At 35.5% G+C, this 20,918-nt stretch overlaps 1 protein-coding gene across 1 annotated transcript in view; it reads right to left on the reverse strand.

The window, feature by feature from the left end:
• Positions 1–1,762: 1,762 nt before the first annotated feature.
• Positions 1,763–20,918, reverse strand: part of SPRED1 (sprouty related EVH1 domain containing 1) — a 127,515-nt gene continuing 108,359 nt past the window's right edge. Inside the window, exons 5-7 of the mRNA XM_049897373.1 lie at positions 17,189–17,347; positions 6,722–6,823; positions 1,763–5,947 (exon numbers count right to left, since the gene is read on the reverse strand). Coding sequence (XP_049753330.1) covers positions 5,297–5,947; positions 6,722–6,823; positions 17,189–17,347 — 912 coding nt within the window. The 3' untranslated portion in view covers positions 1,763–5,296. The remainder of the gene's footprint in view (positions 5,948–6,721; positions 6,824–17,188; positions 17,348–20,918) is intronic.

Here is a 20,918-nt window from a genome sequence, read left to right on the forward strand (position 1 = left end):
CAGCGTAGGATTTTCTTAGCTCTATCTTAATGGAAGCAACCTATTTTCCACAGTACTACTGGGCGGGTTTGAACCACCAACCTGTAGCTTAGCAGCTGAGTGCAGAACATTTCTGCCACCCAGGGACCTTATCTGTGGATAAAGCAATAAAAAGCAAATTTCTGAAAACCTGTAAATAAGCACATTTCATAATTCACCATGAAGGTATAAACAGTTATTTTTTCAAGTAAATACAACATAGTAACTCTAAAATCATTTTGGTCTTGGAATATGCTGATTTTTTTTTTTTGGTACTGTCGTAAGTTTTTTCATTTAAATTATTGCTTTTGTTTATAATACAAGTTAAGTGAAACTCCAAAACTGACTAGAACACAAAAAATCAGTAGTCTTGGGATAAAAAATCTGCCACCTATCATTTAAGGTAGTTAGTCCAAACTTAGCTGTAACATGTTCCCGAATCAATAAATAAGTCAGTCATTCAAGATAAACTCTACTCGAACTCTGAGTGATAAATATACCTTTAAAGAATGGAAATTAAAAAAAAAAAAAAAAAAAATCATGATCAAAAGCTTCTGTTGGTACTGCTTTCTCCACCAATAATAATTACCTCATGTGACAGTTTGATATGCTCTAGAAGAGTAAGAAAAAGTCCTTTTAAATTTCATGATAGGTTTAATTAGGTAATTGCAGGGGGAAAAAAACCATTAAAACAAGTTCTTATGATATCATCTGATATGTCCAATTACATGGGTATGACGTAACAAAAAACAGTTACAAACTTATATATGCATATTATATTATATACTCAAAACTATCAAGCTAGTTAACTATACATAAGAAGATACATTGACATGAGTTAAACAATTTTTCATTGCTTATTAGAAAGAATGCAGTCAAGCTTTTAATGGAAATAATATACAAGTGAGGCACTTCTGAGGTCAAGAATAGAAAGCAAATGACACTATATACTGGCAATGTCCACAAAAATCTATGTGTATCTTTAATACAAAGGTTTTCCAACTGGATTACTCTTGAAAATTTTCAAAACTAACAACTTATGCAATTTAAGAAGCTTTCAGGAATAATGGCTAACATTTATCAGTGTACCAAAGCATATGAAAGTTTTATAACCACCTGGCTGCTAGGCAAACAGTACCTTAATACCTTAAAGCCCTTTTATTTATTTGGTTTATATAAATCACCTAAGTTTTTTTTTTTTTTTTTTAATTTTAGAATTTTATGTATGACTCACTGAAAAACACCTTATGGTACTGTTATTATCCTTTACAAACCAATTTTATTTTGTAGTGCAACAATAATGCAAGTTTCTAGTGCTTTCACTTATATTTAGAAATGTGACCCATGAAGATCAAATCAAGAATGAGAATAATATTTAGTAAAGAATCTGTTTTTCATTAGGTAACTAAAGTTTCTAATGTTTTATGTAGAAAAATGTTACACTTGCTTAATGGACTTTTGGGCTAAGATTAAAAATCCAACTTTAAACACTTATTTCAAAGCATAATCACCAAACCTAAATAAGTTTTTAATAAAAGAAACATCCTTAAGATTCTTTAAATTGTCCATCTGGAGGAAAGTACACGTTTTGTGCATGGATACTAAAAAACTCTGTGCCATTCAATTACGTGAGGAAAAAAGGAAAAAGCAAAAGCAAGACTCACCCAAGATATCAGATGGCACTACATACATGAATTAAAAGTGCATTTTGTATTACTTCAAAAGCTCATTTTAGGCACTGCTGAATAACCAATGAAAATAGGTAGTTTCAAGTTTTTCCCTTTAAATTTTAACTCCTGCCCTGACATCATCTCGGAAACAGACACACACTCTCTCTCTGAAGTTGTCATGATGAAATATAACCGATTACGTTTATTATTTAAAAAATTCTCCCTGCCTGGTAATGGGAAGAAGAGCAGTAGGAACACCATTTTGGTAATGGCTTTTGCAAAAAAAAAAAAAAGAGAGAACTGGTTCTATAAATGCTTCAGCACATCCATTAAGTTTGATTGCCAGTTCCAAATAACTATAAATATTTTAAAACAGGATATGTAAGAAAAAAGTGCTTAAAATCTTTGAGCTACCAAGATACATTAGGGAAAAGAATCAATTTACAGTCCCTTTGAGATATTTCTTATTCCTGGTCCCTGGCAGGAGGGGGCCACCACCTTAATAGCCCTTTACTGGTAGTAGTAAGGAACCATGTCAGGTCCCTATTGCCATCTCATCTCTCTGGTCTTTACATCATCCAGTAGGGGGTGCTAAAGAGCCATACCTCACATTCCTTCAGAAACCAAGCCAGAATTATCCCTGAAGAGTTATCAATTCTGAACACAAGCGCCTCAGAACAGACCAAAGTCCTTCTTGTTATGTCATCTAGATGATATCGTTTTGAATATTCACTATTAAGCGGTTTTGTCTAGTCATTTGCTTATACTTACCTACTGCCATTGAGTCGATTCCGACTCATAGTCACCTTAGAGGACAGAGTAGGACTGCCCCATGGGGTTTCCAAGGCTGTAATCTTTACAGAAGCAGACTGCCGTATTTTTCTCCTGTGGAGTGGCTGGTGGGTTCAAACTGCCAACCTTTCAGTTAGCAGCTGAGTGCTTAACCACTTCGCACCAGAACTCCTTTTCTTATACTACCAGATTAAAAACAAAGAGGAGAAAGGCTGAGGAAAAGCCAGTTGGCAGTGCCAAATCTGTACGGAGAACAAGAAAATGTCCCAGAACGTACTATACCACGTGTTTAAGGATGACAGCATTTGCTTTCACGTAAGAACTCTAATTTACTCAAGAAAAAATTTCCACACAGGGATTCAGACGACATTATTGGTTAGTCTTCTGGGCTGATTTGGAAAATGGTGCGTTAACTATAAAGATCCAAGATGAAATAAAAATCATTTCATCATCATAGTTTTTAATGGAGAAACTTGTTTAAAATTGTAAAGGAAAAAATGGGGATGGGATGGCAAACTCTTAGCAGCAAAGTGGTTAAACAAATCAAAAATATTAATGCACAAACATTAAAATATTTAAGCATATATGTTGCATATAAAATACAGTACAGAACCAGGAGTTGCACTATACTGATTAGTGCTTAACAGAAGAAATGATTAAATTTGTTCTTCCCAGAAGTATATACACAGTTTATTTCCACAGCGTTCTCCTATACAGCCAGCAAGTTATTTTCTTCAGTTATTCACACCTTGTTCAAACCTGAAGTAGACGCTCAGCACTTACGATATGAAACTTCGTTCACGAGAAAAACCAGTACTTCCACTTCACCACTAAAAGGTAATTCTGAAAGTTAACAGTCTATTCCAGGAAACCGAGTTCAGTGGGAAACTTCAGGGACTGAGATCATCTGGTGCAGCAGCGTTCAAATATATAAACAGTAAAAATAAGACTTAAAAGAGCTGCTACAGTGTCACGTTTTGGATTTAGTTCATCCAATTGATTTTTAGTACAAAACTAGAAATAACCTCTTCTTCATAACATCTATAGTTATCAATATAGTTTTCTTCTTTTCAATGTGAAATAATACTCCAAGATGATCTATATACACAATGTTGTCAGTTCAAGCTGTCATATAAATATAAATGCTTTCTTAAAAAAAAAAAAAAAAAAGGTATTTTACAGACAGATAGTGTTATATACATTGTTCAGTTTGATCTGGGGCAAAAAGAGAACACTAACACAAGTGTGATATGTAAAAAGAAAGATACATAAATGACATTTAAAAACTTGCATAGAAAACGAGCTTTTAAATGGTAGTGTGATTTTAATTTTTATCACCTCTGAGACTTCAGGCCATTAAAAAAAGGCACACTTCTCAACTATATCCCTTGAAGGGAATGTTCTCAAAGAACCCTTTACTTGCTTAGAGTTTTAATGTAACACTTAAAAAAAAAAAGGAAAAAGACAATTTCACCCTGAAGTACTTTAAACAATTTGTTGGAACATTTATCCAACTACTTTGTAAATTAAACATCCAGTAATACAATGCTCTGCAGAAGAAATAAATTTATATGTACAAGATATTTCATTCACAATGTTGGATTAAATACTTTCATGGGAGAGTTTAGAGTGTATTTTAACATAAAATAATTTTGCTTTTGGCCAGTTTAAATAAAAATAAATGCAACTGAGTAATCATTGTTAAGTCAATAATAAGCACTCAGGATTAAGCTAAAAAATTAGTAACTCAGCCAAACATACCCTGCTTTTGCAGAATGACCAGTGGAAATCTCAGGACACAGTTTTAAGCTAACTATCCAGTTACACCTTTTGCCTTGTAAAACATTTGTAAATGCAATAAAATGCTGTAAAGGAGGAAACTCTGAAAGAAAACAACTTGCTGGTTGAATACCACAAAACAACCAAAAAAAACCTCACTTTTTTCTATAATGTTTACTCAATCTCTTTATATAAAAATAAGTGTTACGTTCCCATCAGAACATTAGACAATTACATCTGTGCTTTAAAAAAAAGTTGGTCACTCAAGGCTATTAGAATATTTTTAAGGTTTTTAGATTACCAGAATGTACAGATATAACTCAATATAAACTGTAGCCAAAGGGAAATGAGGATGAAAATATCAAATCGTTCACATGGTATAAAAAACGTTATTAACTAGGTGAGTTAAATATTCAAAATATAATGGAATGTGACAGTAGATATACATATATCTACTTCAGAACTAGGAACGGGAAGGAAAGTTTAATATGTAATAATTCGTACCTTACATTTAGTTAAATATAAACATTTGTTATTTATACATAAAACTGCTTCCAAAAACAACTAATAAATGATTTAGTTGTACTTGTTTTACTTCTTATAATTTCCAAGTGTTAACTTTTCTTAGATTGAAATCAACTGTCCCCTAGTGCACTTTTATTTAGCTCATGTCCTAATGAATTCAGATCTTTGAAAGTCCCATCACCTAATGCATAAATACACAATAATGCCAAAAATTAAATCCCCTTTAGCTGGATCATATTTTATGCTCATTTTTAATAGCCAATAACCAGACAATATTTCCTTTTGCAAATATTCGTTACAACCTGTAACAAAACGCGCCACGCACTGAAGAGAAAAAGTTAGGCATGGCTAGCATTTGTGAAATGCCAAGAACTGCAGAGTTCTGCTTCCTCCAAGTGTGGCCCCAGGGATACCAGGCAAGATTCCATACTGCTTGCCAAAAGCTTCCACAAATCCAAGCTAGCTAATTCCTGGCAACAAAGATTTTAAGCTCCTTTTGGCACTGGATCCTCTCACCCAGCAGCTTTATGCTTCCCGCCACAGCACCCACATGCCTCACCACAGCGATGGCACATTCTCAAAGGGACGTAGCAGCACATACATGGTACAATGAAAGACAAAGCTACCAGGGCTAACCATCGTAAGCAGAACTTGTCATCACTAGTGTCACATGAACAGGGATCCGAAAAATCTCCCTCTGAGTCTGACATACAATGATACAACATGCTCTCTGCACAGAGCATGCAACTCACTTGATATATGCATCTTTTAATAGGGTCTGGAGCATCCTGACATTTCCCCCTGCCATTTTCTTCATGATTAAACCTTTCCTGGCAGTATACACAACGAGAACGTTCACCATCCTCTTTTCTTCGTTTTGACTTCTTAAATTTTAATGAGGAAGGCTGTGTCTTAAATACCACAGAGTCTTTGAGTGAACTTAACTTAGTCTCATCACCACAAGAGTACAGATAGTCAGATTTTTTACTGTCTGGTTTTGAAAACGGAATACTGGTGTCAGTATCATCTCTCTCCAAGTCATTTTTCCACATATCAGGATGTCTGTAGTCTGCATAGCGCCGTATTAAGATATCTCGAGGGTTTATTCTGACAATCTCATCCTCGTCTTGAAAGCTGACATGTCTGATTGATTTCAATGGAACCTAAAAAGGAAAGAGATGAAAACTGCAATAAGAATACACATGTTTATAGCTTGGCTATATGGAAAGCCCCTGAAAATGACTTAACACATCCGCCCCCGCCCCGTCCAAACCCATACACATGTACCTGAGAAACAAATTAAGTCTTCTGGGAATACAGCCTAAATCAAAATGAGCCTTCCCTTCACCCATGAAAGTATAGTTCTAGTCGTCAAGCTTGTATATCCCAGTCCCAGCCCCTGGACATAGTTATTAATAAGTACCTGACTCATGTTGGGGTGAATTTCTATTCCAGACTTTTAGAATCAGGACTAAAATAAATTCTAGGTCTGGGCTAAAGGTGGGGTGAGGGATGCAGTCCATTAAGTTAACAATATACTAGTTCTATCTGCTGGTAAAGTAGTGGCAATTCCCCAGACTCAAACTAGAGTAGGGATAGAGTTTAAGTAACGTTAAATCAAGTTTCCCTAACTTAGGAATATTAAAATTTCACTACTTATTATAGTATTTAAATACTAAAAACCATTTCTTCTTCAGAAGCTTTACAAATTCAGGAACTGATTTCAGGGCAAAGATGTCATAGGTTATCAATAATATATCCTGAATAAAAATATTTCAACCTTCATTCTAAATAAGTTTCATAAGCATATATGCAGTAAATTTATATGCTGAAATTTCTTCTAGTATAATTCAACATATGGAGAATTAGAAGGATTAGAGAGTTTCACCTATATGCTAATTATAATCCTTATCAGAAGAGAAACCAAAGTTACTTACTCTATTTTGGGACTTTAGGCTTCCACATTCCTTGGATATTTGCCGTTGTACATATTCCATACCTCTGCTCTGAATGTCTAGGCCTGGCTGACTGAATGTTATCTAAAATATGAACAATTTCTACTTAAGTGATAAAAGAATGAATTTGTTATACTTCATCAAACCGTATACAGTCTACATTCCAAGTACTTCATAGCCTATTTTAAAATGGTTGTGATAAAAACCATTATTTTGAGTTATCTTAAAAAAACAAACAAAAAAACTCACCTTAGGCCTTTTCTTATATATGTAAAATTTTGTTTACAAAGTAATACATGGTCAAAAACTGGAAACAGCCCAAATGTCTATCAACTGGTAAACAGATACACAAATTGTGGTATATCCATACAATAGAATATTATCTGGCAATAAACAGGAATGAACTACTAATTCATGCTTGATATGGATAAACTCTGATAACACTATGCTAAGTGAAGGAAGCCAGACACAAAAGGCCACATACCATATGATTCTATTTATATGAAATACCCAGAACAGGCAAATCCATAGACACTGAAAGCAGATTAGCAGTAGCAGGGGCTGGGGCGATGGGGAACAGAAATGGGGTTTCTTTCTGGGCTGATAAAAATGTTCTGTAATTAGAAAAGTGGTGATAGCTGCACAACCTTGTGAATAATCTAAAAGCCACTGAATTATACACTTTAAAATGGTGATTTTTATAGTGTATAAATTATATCTCAATTAAAAAACAATCACAGGGACATTTCTATCCTGGATTAGTTACTAGTTTTCTGATTGAAAAGCCCATTCAGGAACTAGATTATAGTTAGAAATTTCCAATGTTTAATTTTTAAAATTCTGTAATGGAAAAAGTCAAATATACACAAAAGGAAATAATAATATAATGAATCTTCCCCCCATCTATGACTTAGCATTAACAATTACCAACATTTCAGCAATCTTTCTTGAATATTTTTCTGGGGCATTTTGACGCAAATCGCATTTTTACACTTAATAAAAACTATTACCTCGGAAATAAAAAGTAATGCATGTACATTGCACAATCTCCTCCCTTCAGGACCTCCAGTCCCACTCCCAGCAGGAACTGTCATAAACAACAGTTTGTGTACTCTTCCAAAAATTTCCGTGCATGTACATACATACACACATATATAGAGACAAGCATACATGTGGATCTTTATTTTTTTTAACTGCAAACGGGACCTTTTGTACTGTGCCTTCACTTTTTTTTTTTAAACATAATGATGCATTATGGACTCCCTTCTTGTTTATACATTAAAAAAAAAAAAAAAAAGGTGCTGTCGAGTCAACTCCGACTCATAGCGACCCTATGCGGGTTCCAAGGAGGAGTGGTGGATTTCAACCGCCGACCTCTTGGTTGGCCAAAAGCTTAATTGCTTAACCACTGACACCACCAGGGCTCCACTGTACGTAAAGAAAGCTCTACCTTATTCTCTTAATAGCTGCTTGGTATTCCATTACATGGATGACTTTTATTTGACTAGTCTGGCTGATATGTATCTAGGCTTTTCTCATCCTTTTGCTGTTAGAAATGAAACCGCAACAAAATCCTTATACATCTGTCATTAATGCACAAGCGCCAGTATGTCATGGATGAGAAGCTTAAGTTCTCCCCCAAATAATGTACAGATTCAGTGCAATTCCAATGAAACACCCAACTGGCTTTCTCATCAAACTTGACAAGCTGATTCTAAGGTTTTTTGAAGGGCAAATGGCCAAAACAGCCAAAAGGAAAAACAAGTTGTGGGAATTTGTTCTACAGATACTAAGACTTATACAGAGCCACAGTAATTCTACAGTAAAGAAGACAATGTGCCAATCGTGCATGAGAGACAAACAGATCAAGAGATCAGATTGAAGAGACCCAAACATCTATAAAAACTTAATATATGACAGATGTTGTTAGGTGACGTCGAGTTGGTTCTGACTCATAGCAACCCTACGTTCAACAGAACGAAACACTACCTGGTCCCGTGCCATCCTCACAATCTTGCTATGTTTGAGCCCATTGTTGCAGCCACTTTGTCAATCCATCTCACTGAGGATCTTCCTCTTTTTCACTGACCCTCTACTATTTTACCAAGTATGATGTCCTTTCTCCAGGGACTGGTCCCTCCTGATAACATGTCCAAAGTGCGTAAGACAAAGTCTTGCCATCCTTTACTTCTAAGGAGCATTCTGGCCATACTTCTTCCAAGACAGATTTGTTTGTTCTTCTGGCAATATTCTTCACCAACACCATAATTCAAAGGCATCAATTCTTTTTTGGTCTTCCTTATTCATTGTCCAACTTTCCCACGTATATGAGGCAACTGAAAAAATAGCAAGGCCTGGGTTAAGCATAACTTAGTCTTCAAAGTGACATTTTTGCTTTTTAACACTTTAAAGAGGTCTTTTGCGACAGATTTGCCTAATGAAACGCATTGTTTGCTTTCTTGATTGTTACTTCCAAGGGCATTGATTGTGGATCTAAGTAAAATGAAATCCTTGACAACTTCACGATTTTCTCCGTTTATCATGATGTTGCTTATTGGTCCAGTTGTGAGGACTTTTATTTATACTAAAGACTATAGTCTTGATCTTCATCAGTAAGTGCTTCAAGTCCTCTTCACTTTCAGCAAGGTTGTGTCATCTGCATATCCCGGGCTGTTGATGAGTCTTCCTCCGATCCTGATGCCCCATTCTTCCTCATATAGTCCAGCTTCTTGGATTATTTGCTCAGCATACAGACTGAATAGGTATGGTGAAAGGATACAAGCCTGATGCACATCTTTCCTGATTTTAAACCGCAAAGTATCTCCCTGTTCTGTTCAAATGCTTCTTGGTCTATGTACAGGTTCCACAAGAGCACAATTAAGTGTTCTGGAATTTCCATTCTTCACAATGTTATCCATAATTTGTTATGATCCACACAGTCAAATGACTTTGCATAGTCAATAAAACATAGGTAAACAACTTTCTTGTATCATCAACTTTCAGCCAAGAGCCATCTGACATTAGCAACAATATCCCTCGTTCCATTATCCTCTTCTGAATTTGGCTTTACTTTCTGGCATTTCCCTGTCGATGTACTTCCACAACCGTTTTTGAATTATCTTCAGCAAAATTCTACTTGTGTGTGATATTAATGATATTGTTTGCTAATTTCCACATTCTGCTGGATAACCTTTCTCTGAAATAGGCACAAATATGGATCTCTTCCAGGTAGCTGCCTTCCAATTTTCTTGACATAGACAAGTGAGAGCCTCCAGCATTGCATTCATTTGTTGAAACATCTCCATTGGTATCCCATCAATTCCTGGAGCCTTGAATGTCTTTCTTTAATACCATTTTCCTGATCATATTCTATCTCCTGAAGTGGCTGAACTCTGACCAATTCTTTTTGGTACAGTAACTCTGTCTAATCCATCTTCTTTTGATGCTTCCTGTGTTGTTCAATATTTTGCACACAGAATTCTTCAAAACTGCAACTCCAGGCTTGAACTTTTTCTTCAGTTCTTTCAGCTTGAGAAATAGTGAGCATGTTCTTTCCTTTTGGTTTTCTAACTTCGTGTCTTTGCATGTTTCATTATAATACTCTGTCTTATCCAACTTCCCTTTGATACATTTTCTTCTGCTCTTTTATGTCAACATTTCTTCCATTTGCTCTAGCTATTCAATGTTCAAGAGCAAGTTTCAGAGCCTTTTCTGACATCCACTTTGGTCTTTTCCTTCTTTTTTAGTCTTTTTCATGACCTCTTGCTTTCTTCATGTATGATGTCCTTCCACCACTCATCTGGTCTTTGATCATTAGTGTTCAACCTGTCAGATCTATTCTTAAGATGGTCTCTAAATTCAGGTGGGATATACTCGAGGTCATACTTTAGCTCTCATGGACTTGTTTTAATTTTCTTCAGCTTCACCTTGAACTTACACATGAGCAATTGATGGTCTTTTCAGCAGTCAGCTGCTGGCCTTGTTTAGACTGATGATATGGAGTGTCTCCATTGTCTCTTTCCACAGATGCAGTCAATTCGATTCCTATGTATTCCACCTGGCGAGGCCCACAAGTATTAAAAAAAAAAGAAAGAAAAAAGTCACCGTTTATATTGTTAAAAAGGTATTTGCAATGAATAAGTCATTTGTGTTGCAAAATTATGTCATGCAATCTCTGCCATTGTTTCTATCACCAAGGCCATATTTTCCAACTACCAAGCCTTCTTTATTGTTTCCAACTTTTGCATTCCAATCACCAGTTAATTATTACTGCATCTTAATTGCATGTCTAATGAATTTCAGGCTGCAGAAATTGGTGAAAATCTTCAATTTCTTCTCTTTTGGGATTAGTGGTTGATGCGTAAATTTGAATAACAGTCATATTAACTAGTCTTTCTTGTAGGGGAATGGATATTAGCCTACTGCTGACAATGTGTATTTCCGGATAGACCTTGAAATGTTCAGTGATGAATGTGACACCATCCCTCTTCAATTTGGCATTCCTGGCATAGCAGAACATATGATTGTCCAATTCAAAATGGTCAATACCAGTCCATTTCATCTCACTAATGCCTAGGATATTGATGTTTATGTGTTCATTTTTGACCACTTTCAATTTTCTTAGATTCATACTTCGTACATTCCATGTTCCGATTATTAATGGGTATTTACAGCTGTTGCTTCTCATTTTGAGTTGCACCACATCAGCAAGCGAAGGGCCCGAAAGCTTAACTCCATCCATGTCATTAAGGTTGACTCTACTTTGAGGTGGTAGCTCTTCCCCAGTCGTATCTTGAGTGCCTGCCAACCTGAAGGGCTCATCTTCCGGCACTATATCAGACAGTGTTCTGCTGCTAATTGTAAGGTTTTCACTGGTCAATATTTTCAGAAGTAGACTGTCAGGACCTTCTTCCTGGTCTGTCTTAACTGGAAGCTGCACTGAAACCTGTCCAGCAAGGGTGACCCTGCTGATATCTGAAATACCAGTGGCACAGCTTCCAGCATCACAGCAAAAACGTCACCACAGTATGATGAACTGACAGATGAGTGGTGGATATGACAGATATGGCACTGCAAATCAATGGAGGAAAGGATTCAAAGTAAATGGTGCTGGAAGAAGTACTAGTTATGCATAAAGAAAAAAAAAAAACCCACAGAACTGGATCCTATCACACAATAGTGTGATTAAGGTGATGATCCAAGTGAAGACAAAACTGTAAAACCTGTTACAATAAAATTAGAAGAATATCTCTGAGATGAGGATAGGGGAAGAGTTTGTAAAAAGCCACCACTAAGAAAAGAATGATAAATTCAATTACTTTAAAACTTAGACCATATGTTCATCAGACACCACAAAGGGAGTAAAAAACAACCACAAACTATGAGATACTGGCCACAAATAACACTCAAAAAGTATTGCACCCAGAACGTACAGAGAAGTGGTACACTAAAAATCAGTAACTAGGTTATATAGAACATGTAGTTAAAGTCAATTTATAAAGAAACAATCACAGTTATTTCTTTTATTTTTGTTGTGCTTTGGGTGAAGGTTTACAGAGCAAATTAGTTTCCCATTTAAGGCCGTTCAGTGACATAGGTTGTACTTCGCGAAATGCATCAGCACTAACACCTCATTACCATCCTAAGTTCTCCATTTCCATTCGTCCAATCACAACTACTTCCATAATCTTTCAAATGTTCCACATATACTGCTGTTTGCATGGTACACATCAATCCTATAATCTAATTTGTCTCAGAGCCTTTTATGGCATTATCTTTGTTAGAGACCCACTCCTATATACCTAAAGCAACTCTTCCATATGAATATCAGGGACAAAAAAGTTTGTACCTGCAGTATGCCTAACAACACTAGCAAAGGAACAGCCTTCTCGAACTTGGTATCAAGCCATAGATTCAAGAAGCTCTATAAGTAACATCATACCAAGGCACAGCATAATAAAACAGCTGAAAACCGAAGACGAATACAACGATATTTCTCAATAGAAATGACAGAAGTTAGAAGACAATGGGAGACATTTTTAAAGTGTTTAAAGAATAACTTGGATTTCATAGTGTAAAAAAAAAAAAAAAAAAAACTCTCAAAAAATGGACAGAATAAAAGCTGTTTTGACCAGGGACTCCATCAGTCTGAGACCAGAGAACTAGATGGTGCCTGGCTATCACCAATGACTGCCCTGACAGGGAACACAACAGAGAATCCCTGATGGAGCAGGAGAAAAGTGGGATGCAGAACTCAAATTCTTAATGGTCTGACTGAGGCTAGAGGGACCCCAGAGGACAAGGCCCCCGGACTCTCTGTTAGCTCGGAACTAAAACCATTCCTGAAGCCAACTCGTCAGACAAAGATTACACTGGACTATGAGACATAAAATGATACTGGTAAGGAGTGTACATCTTAGGCTCGGTAGATACATGCGACTATGTGGGCAGCTTCTGTCTGGAGGCGAGATGAGAAGGTAGAGGGGGACAGGAGCTGGCTGAATGGATACTGGAAGTACAGGGTAGACAGGAAAAGTGTGTTGTCACATTGTAGGAGAGCAACTAGGGTCACATAACAATGTGTGTATAAGTTTTTTTAATGAGAAACTGATTCGAATTGTAAACTTTCACTTAAAGCACAATAAAATATTTAATTAAAAAAACAACTGTTTTGAGACAAACAAAACCTGAGATTCATCGACAGTAATAAAAGAAAGAGAAGTACACTGATCCTAGATGGAAGGATAATAGTAAAGGATTAAAGACCATCGAAAAGCATAAATAGGTGGGTAAATCTAAATGAATATTGTTTAAAATAATATCTTGTGATGCTTTAAACATATATATGAAGTTAAAATTCATGACAACAACAACAAGTTAAGGGAGGCATAAATGGAATAAAGGTATCAAAGGATCCATACATTGTCCAGGAAATGGTAAAAACATTAATTTAAGGTAGAGCCTAAGGAGTCAAAGGTGTGGTAATCTCCAGAATAATCACTAAGAATACTGAAAAATTTCATTACTAATAAGCTAATAAAAAAATAGAGGGTAGAAAATTGAGTAATTAAATAAAATTAAATAAGCCAAAGGAAGGAAGCCAAAAGAAAATAAAGCCCAACTATATGCTATTTGAAAAAGGCATCTTTCAAATATAAAACACAGAAATGTTGAAAGTAAAAGGATAGAAAAATATATACTGTGTAAATGTTAACCAAAAGAAAGCTGAGGTAGTTATACTGATAACAGATAAAGTAGACTTTTGAGAAGAATATATCATAATGACAAAGGGTCAGTTCAACAAAAAAGTGTAAACGATCCTAAAAATTACATGCAATTTATAACACAACCTCAAAATACAGAAAACAGCTGATGAAGCCAAAAGGAGACAGCTCCACAATCTTAACTAGAGATTTTTAAACACACCTTGCTCAGTTACTAACAAGCCGATTAAAAAAACAAACAAAAACCCTCCATCAAGAATACAGATGATTTGAATATAAATTATTCAACAAATTTGACCTAATATACAGAAAGAACACCATATCCAATGATGAGCAATACACATTCTTTTCAAGCGTACACATCATGGTCGTAAACCAGGTCTCAACAAATGTTAAAGAAATGAAATCATACAGAGTGTATTCTCTGACCAGATACTAGTAATAAAATGGTAACTAGAAAATCCCAAATGTTTAGAAATCAAACACGGTCCTGGATAATACTGAAAATGCAGGATAATCATCATTTTGCCAATGATAATTGCTTAAGCAGGGTAGTATATGGTAGTTCACTCCATTACATATTTGTTCTACTTCTGGTATGTTTGAAGTATTCCATGAAAAGGAAATAAAAAATATAACATCTTGTAAAACGTGGTTAAAGCTGTGCTTACGTGAAATTTATAGCCTTAAATATACTGGTTAGAAAAAAAAAAAGGGCTAAAAAAAAACACTCAAGGATCTAAGCATCCACAAGAAGCATTCACCATGAGAAGCTACAAGCTAAACTCTAAGAAAGGAGGAAAATAAAAGGTAAGAACAGAGATCAATGAAATGAAAAACGAGAAAAGCAAAAATCCGTAAGTTAAATCACTGAAAAGGCTAATAAACTTTATAAAACCCTAAGCAAGAAGGATCAAGAATAAAGAGAGGAGGCACAGATTTCTGATATCAGAAATGAAAAATTAGGTCAGTAAATCTTTATGCCAATAAATTTGAAAATTTAGATGAAATGGAAAAAATCCTTACAAAACACAACTTGTGATAGCTGACACAAAAGGAATTTGAAGATCTGAATAGTGTTATATCTGTTAAAGAAATTGAATCTATAATTAAAAACCATCTCACAAAGAAAACTCCAGGGCCAGATGAATTCATCAGGGAATTCCACCAAACATTTAAGAAACAAATAACAATCTTAAGATCTTTCGAAAGCCACAAAAAAGAAACACTACCTAAGTTGTTTTATGAAGCTACCATGACCTGGATAACACCTGATGTGATTTTAAGAAAAGGAAACTATATGCCAATCTCTTTCAGGAACACAGACAAAAATCCTAGATGAAATATTAGCCAAATTCAGTTTTACATGTGCATGTATACATATGTGTGTGTGGGTGTGAATAAAGAATATTACATGACAACCAAGGTGGATTTATTCCAAGACTGCAAATCAGTTATTCTACCTTACCAATCAACAGAATAAAGGAGGAAAAAAAAAAAAAAAAGGTTCATCTCAATTATTGCGGAAAAGCACGTGATACAATCTCAATCAAAATTTTAGAAGTTTTGTGGATATTGATAAGCTGATTCTAATATTTATATAGGTTAAGAAGAACAAAGAAAATCTTGAGGGATAAATTTGGAGGACTTAACTACCAGATCTAGACTTATTATAAAGCTACAGCAATTAACAGTGTAGCATCAGCATAAAAACAAGACAAACAGGCCAAGCGAATGGAGCAGAGGTCAGAAACAGATCCACAAATATCTAGTCACATGACAAAGCTGATACTGCAGCACAGTGGTTTTGGAAATCACGGGATTTCAATAGATGGTGCTAGATCAACTGGTTATCCAGATGGAGAAAAAAAATAAACCTTGACCCTCTAATCTCATCACCTACTCTTCAATCGGTTAGCAATTTTTCTCATTTTAGGCTTATCTAGAAAAAATCCCTAATCTGTCAAAGAATGAGTTCGATGTCCCCTCCGCTCCGATAACACTATGAGCACGTATCTATTACCTCACCAGGAACTCCTGTAGAACAGACCATGGTGTATTTTCCTGTGGATCCCAATTCTAAGCACAGGGCCTGACACAGAGTATAAACATAATTAATGTTAATAATTATGAGAGGAAACAGAATGCTTCCTCTCATAGTTCATTTGATTTGTTTCACTATCTAGTGTATGGAAATTTCTTCCCCAGCAAACGGCATATCTGATTTTCTCAGGTCAAATTTTAAATGAGAATCAGATGGGCTTCAGGCAATGTCAGTATGCTACTGGACTCTAATCCATCTTATAGTTATCATCTACCAAGAGGATAAATTATTTAAAAACATTTTTTAAACCACTCTGATTGGCCTTTGACTTTGTGGACAGATACAGGGTATGGTGTGAGTTCACACAGGGTAACAGTTTTGAAGGCTTATTTAACACACCACCACTTGCTACCATGACTAATTAGGGCCAAGAATGGGCTTCTGATAGGTAACACCTGTGCACAAAATAGGGTCATGTCCTATAATCCAGGTTTCATTTTTTGGATCAAGTTGGATATATTAGAAGGCTGTACAGTCAGTGCCCAACAGCAATGCCTTCACCAAATTGATTCAGGAGTACATTCTCAGATTCTGAGGTATGCTATTAGAAACAACCTTATGAAATGTGTCAGTGTATTTGCTACAGGCATGTAATAATCTCTTGCGTGAGACGTTTCTTATATAGTAACGCAAGGGAAACTTTTGGTTCCCAAGAGGTTGAAACGCTGCTTCTTCCTAGACAAATGAGAATGTAAATAGTATGTTCCCCTTTTCATCTTTGCCACCAAAAAGTTTAAACTCAAATTTACGACCCAACTATTACATCTCTACGGGACTTCATGGTCTATGCTGTTGTTGTTAGGTGCCCTTGAGTGGCTTCCAACTCATAGCAACCCCATGTACAACAGAATGAAATGTACCATCCTCACAACTGTTGCTATGTTTGAGCTCATTGTTGCAGCTTACTATGTCAATCTATCTTATTATGGTCTATATATCTCTGTTTCTTCTCTCATTTCGGACTTGATTCACTGTAAATCATATTCTCCTGGGTTGGCTGTTTGTTTCTGGGCTTTGTTGTTTATTTTGTCTGGCAATGGGCAGATGGTCTTAATGTCCTTTTCTAACACATCCAATTTCTACACACCTTACTAACATGCTGAAAATTATGTATGTTCTCACCTGATTGGCTTGGCTTTGCACGTAGGCTCTTCGGGCATTCAGATCTTCAAATGGAGAAGGTCTTATATTTGAGCTCCTATAAGGTTCACTGGTAATAACTGTGTCCTGCTGGAAAAGGTGGTCTTTCACTAGAGAACTCGAAGTATCCTCTTCAGGTGCCTAATGGGAATATCACCCCACCCAATTCATTAGTTGTCAGAATAAAAAACAACAACTAAACAACATATTCAAGATACTTTACTCAATTAGTATTTAGCAAATCCATATGCATTTACCAAGCACTGTGTTGTGTGATGCAGGGGATCAAAAGGAGGAAGGCAACAGTCCATGACTTGGTGAATGACTAAATTAGTCTGAACTTACTGATTACTTAGAAAGAGAACTACTTAGAAGGATCCAATTCATGTACAAGAGACTTAGGTGGGAGATAATTTCAATTAATGACAATCATTAAAAATTAAAATGTCAAACAGTAATTTCTGTTAAATAAGTAAAATTTGGTACACTCCAAAACAGGAAGTCCTGGAAGGTTTTTATATCTTTAAAGAAATTGGATAACTATTTGCAATTACCTTCCCATTACTTGAGGGTTACCTGGGAAGAAACAGTGGCAGCCAAGTAAAACTGACAAATATTTCCAGTGGCTCATTTTAAAATAATTCAGACTAATCATTACAGGGGTAACAATTTTAAAGACTTAAAGATTTTGACGGTGTTACTTGTAAAACTGGCCAATACACATAAAATGACTAAGACACTTTAAATTTATAAACAGAAATATTGACGTTCTAGTCTTTGCTCTGGAATAATGTAGCCTTGTGACATTTAGCTTTTCGGGCACTCCAGTTTTCTCCACGAACCCGGATTATCATAAGGATCTAGTGAGATTATAATACCCGTGAAACTGCTCTAAAAACAGAAAGTTGTTACTGTATAAGGGAACAGAAAATTAAGCTTCTTAAAAAACAATGAAGGTTTTGTTTACTTAAAACTATGTCAAAACCAGTTAATTGCTATTTTTAGCTAATTTTAATAACAGTTGTCCCAATGTGTTATAACAATTAATACTAAATTGTTGGGAAGGAGTTGACTAAACACTGGTATTCAGCAAATATTCAAAATGTATGAGCAAAACTGGAATACAGATTAAAAAAAAAAAACAAAAAAAACCAAGAAATACATTTGACCCAGAAATTTTTAAAAATAAAGGGCTCAACTCATTAGAAATCATAAGCACACTGAATAAACAATGAAAAAAACTGATTTAAAGAAAGGGTCAAGGCTAGAATCTTGTCGCATCCAATTAAGGTGTAAAATTTAGACAATTTCTCTGAACCATAATTTCAGGGTTAGGACATTCAGAGATTAAAAACAACTATAAAATCATGAATGGTAGTAGTTGGGTCAATGGTAATACTAATTTTAATGGTAGAACTTCTTTGAGCAGGTTACCTATTACTGATTTCTAATCGAATTGAGAAGTCATTTAAGAATTCTAAAATAACAGATACAACCAAACACCTATGGGATTAGTTTTCTTTGTTCAAAAGTGTAGGGGAATGGTTTTGAGGGGCAATCCAGTCAACTGGCATAAACATTATTTTTAGAGTTTGTGTTCTACCTCCTAATTTGGTGAGTAATGTGCTTCAGATCTTAGAAGGTTGTGAGTGGCCAAGACAGAACAATTAGCCTCTATTCACTGGAAGCAACAGAAAAAGGAGATCAGCAATCAGAGAAGGAGGCAGAATATAGGACTAATTGCATTCATGAACTACTGCCTCCTCTGTCATGAGACCAGAAGAGCTGGATGGTGCCCAACTACCACTACCCAAAGATTTCATCACAGTCACAATAGATGGATCCTCATAAAAAAGGGAGAAAAAGGTGGAATGAAACTTCAAAATCTTAGAGCTTCTAGACTTAGTGGACCCACTGAGACTGGAAGAACCCAAAAAACTATTGCCCTGAGATATATTCTTTCTTTAAAAACATGTTTTATTGTGCTTTAGGGGAAAGTTTACGCAGCAAATTAGGTTTCCATTTAATGATTCTTATACAAATTGTTATGTGACATTGGTTACAATTTTCACAATGTATCAGTATTCTCATTTCCATTCTGTCCTGTTTTCATTGATCCAGCTTCCCTGCCCCTCCCTTCCTTCTCATCTTTGCTTTTGGGTAAACGTTGATCGTTTGGTCTCATATACCTGATTGTTTTAAGGGAGCACATTACTCACAGCTGATATTGTTTATTTTATAAGCCAATCTATTATTTGGCTGAAAAGAGATCTCCTGGAGTGACTTCAGATCCGAGTTCAAAGGCTATTTTGGGGTGATAGTTTCAGGAGTTCCTCTAGTCTCTGTCAGTCCGGTAAGTCTGGAATTTTTTAAGAATTTTAGTTTTGTTCTACATTTTTCTCCCATTCTATTCGGAACCTTCTATCGTGTCCCTGGTCACAATGATGGGTAGTGGTAGCCAGGCACCATCTAGTTTTTCTGGTTTCAGGCTACATGAGGCCATGGTTTGTGTGGGCTATTAGTCCTGTGGGCTAGTTTCTTTTTTAAGGCTTTGGTTTCCTTCATTCTCTTTTGCTCCAGACAAGTACTGACCAATAGTTGTACTACAGATGGCCGTCTGCATGCTTTTAAGACCCTAGACGCTACTCACAAAACTAGGATGTAAAACATTACCTTTATGTACTATGTTTATGCCAACTGGCTGCGCTGTGCCATGAGACTGTGGTCCCAAGCCTTTTAACTCAGTAAACCAATCCTGTGAGGTGTCTGGATATGTTTAGGAAGTCTCTGTAGCTGTATTCTATTATATGTATGTATACGTAGCACACTCAAACGTGTGTGTGTATATATATATGCCTACAGATTCATCTATGCACACATGCACACGCACTTACACACGCCTTCCTATACACATATATGCATACATATCTACCTATGTAATCACATTAATATTTTTTGGATGTTACTGTTGTTGCAAAATTTTACGTTATACCATTTACCAAGATTATCCCTTGCTCTTGCATACTTCTTAGTGTCTTCATTTGCCTTTGTCAAGTTATGCAGACTTCACCCATATTGGGTATTGCCTTTCCCATTACTATCTATGAAGAGATTTCCCTTCCTATCCCTGGTAACTATCAAAGAATGCTCCTTTCTGTGAGTATACCTATTACCGATTTTTTTGTAAAAGTGAGATTGCCCTGAGATATTCTTTAAACCTTTAACAAAAACTATCCCATGAAGTAATTCTCAGACTAAACAACAGTTTAGTTCAATTACTAAGGAACGTATGCCTCAAGTATTGTGCTCTCTTAAAAGATTATATATGTATGAGACTAAAGTGACAACAGTAAATCTACAGTATAGATGAGAAGACTAGAGCAGTGAGTCTAAATTAAAGGTAATGAAACAATTTGAGTAGAAGAAACAGCAAGACTGTTGACACAAACTGAAGAACATAACAAATGTCACTGAACTGTATGTACAGAAATTGTTTAGTGGGTGCATGTTTTGCTCTATTATTTTTACCAAAATATTATTAATTTTAAACAAGGAAAAAGAATAACATAAAACAAAGCTTACTTAAAAAAATATGTAACTGAACAAACAAAAAGATTATGTAACCCACTGCTTTACTGTACTGACTTTAGTCTATTTATATTCCATAAATTAACACATTTCGTTTTGGATTAAAAATAACTACATTTATTTT

This window comes from Elephas maximus, chromosome 10 (genome assembly GCF_024166365.1).
Source record: "Elephas maximus indicus isolate mEleMax1 chromosome 10, mEleMax1 primary haplotype, whole genome shotgun sequence".
In the NCBI taxonomy this organism is placed as follows: domain Eukaryota; kingdom Metazoa; phylum Chordata; class Mammalia; order Proboscidea; family Elephantidae; genus Elephas; species Elephas maximus.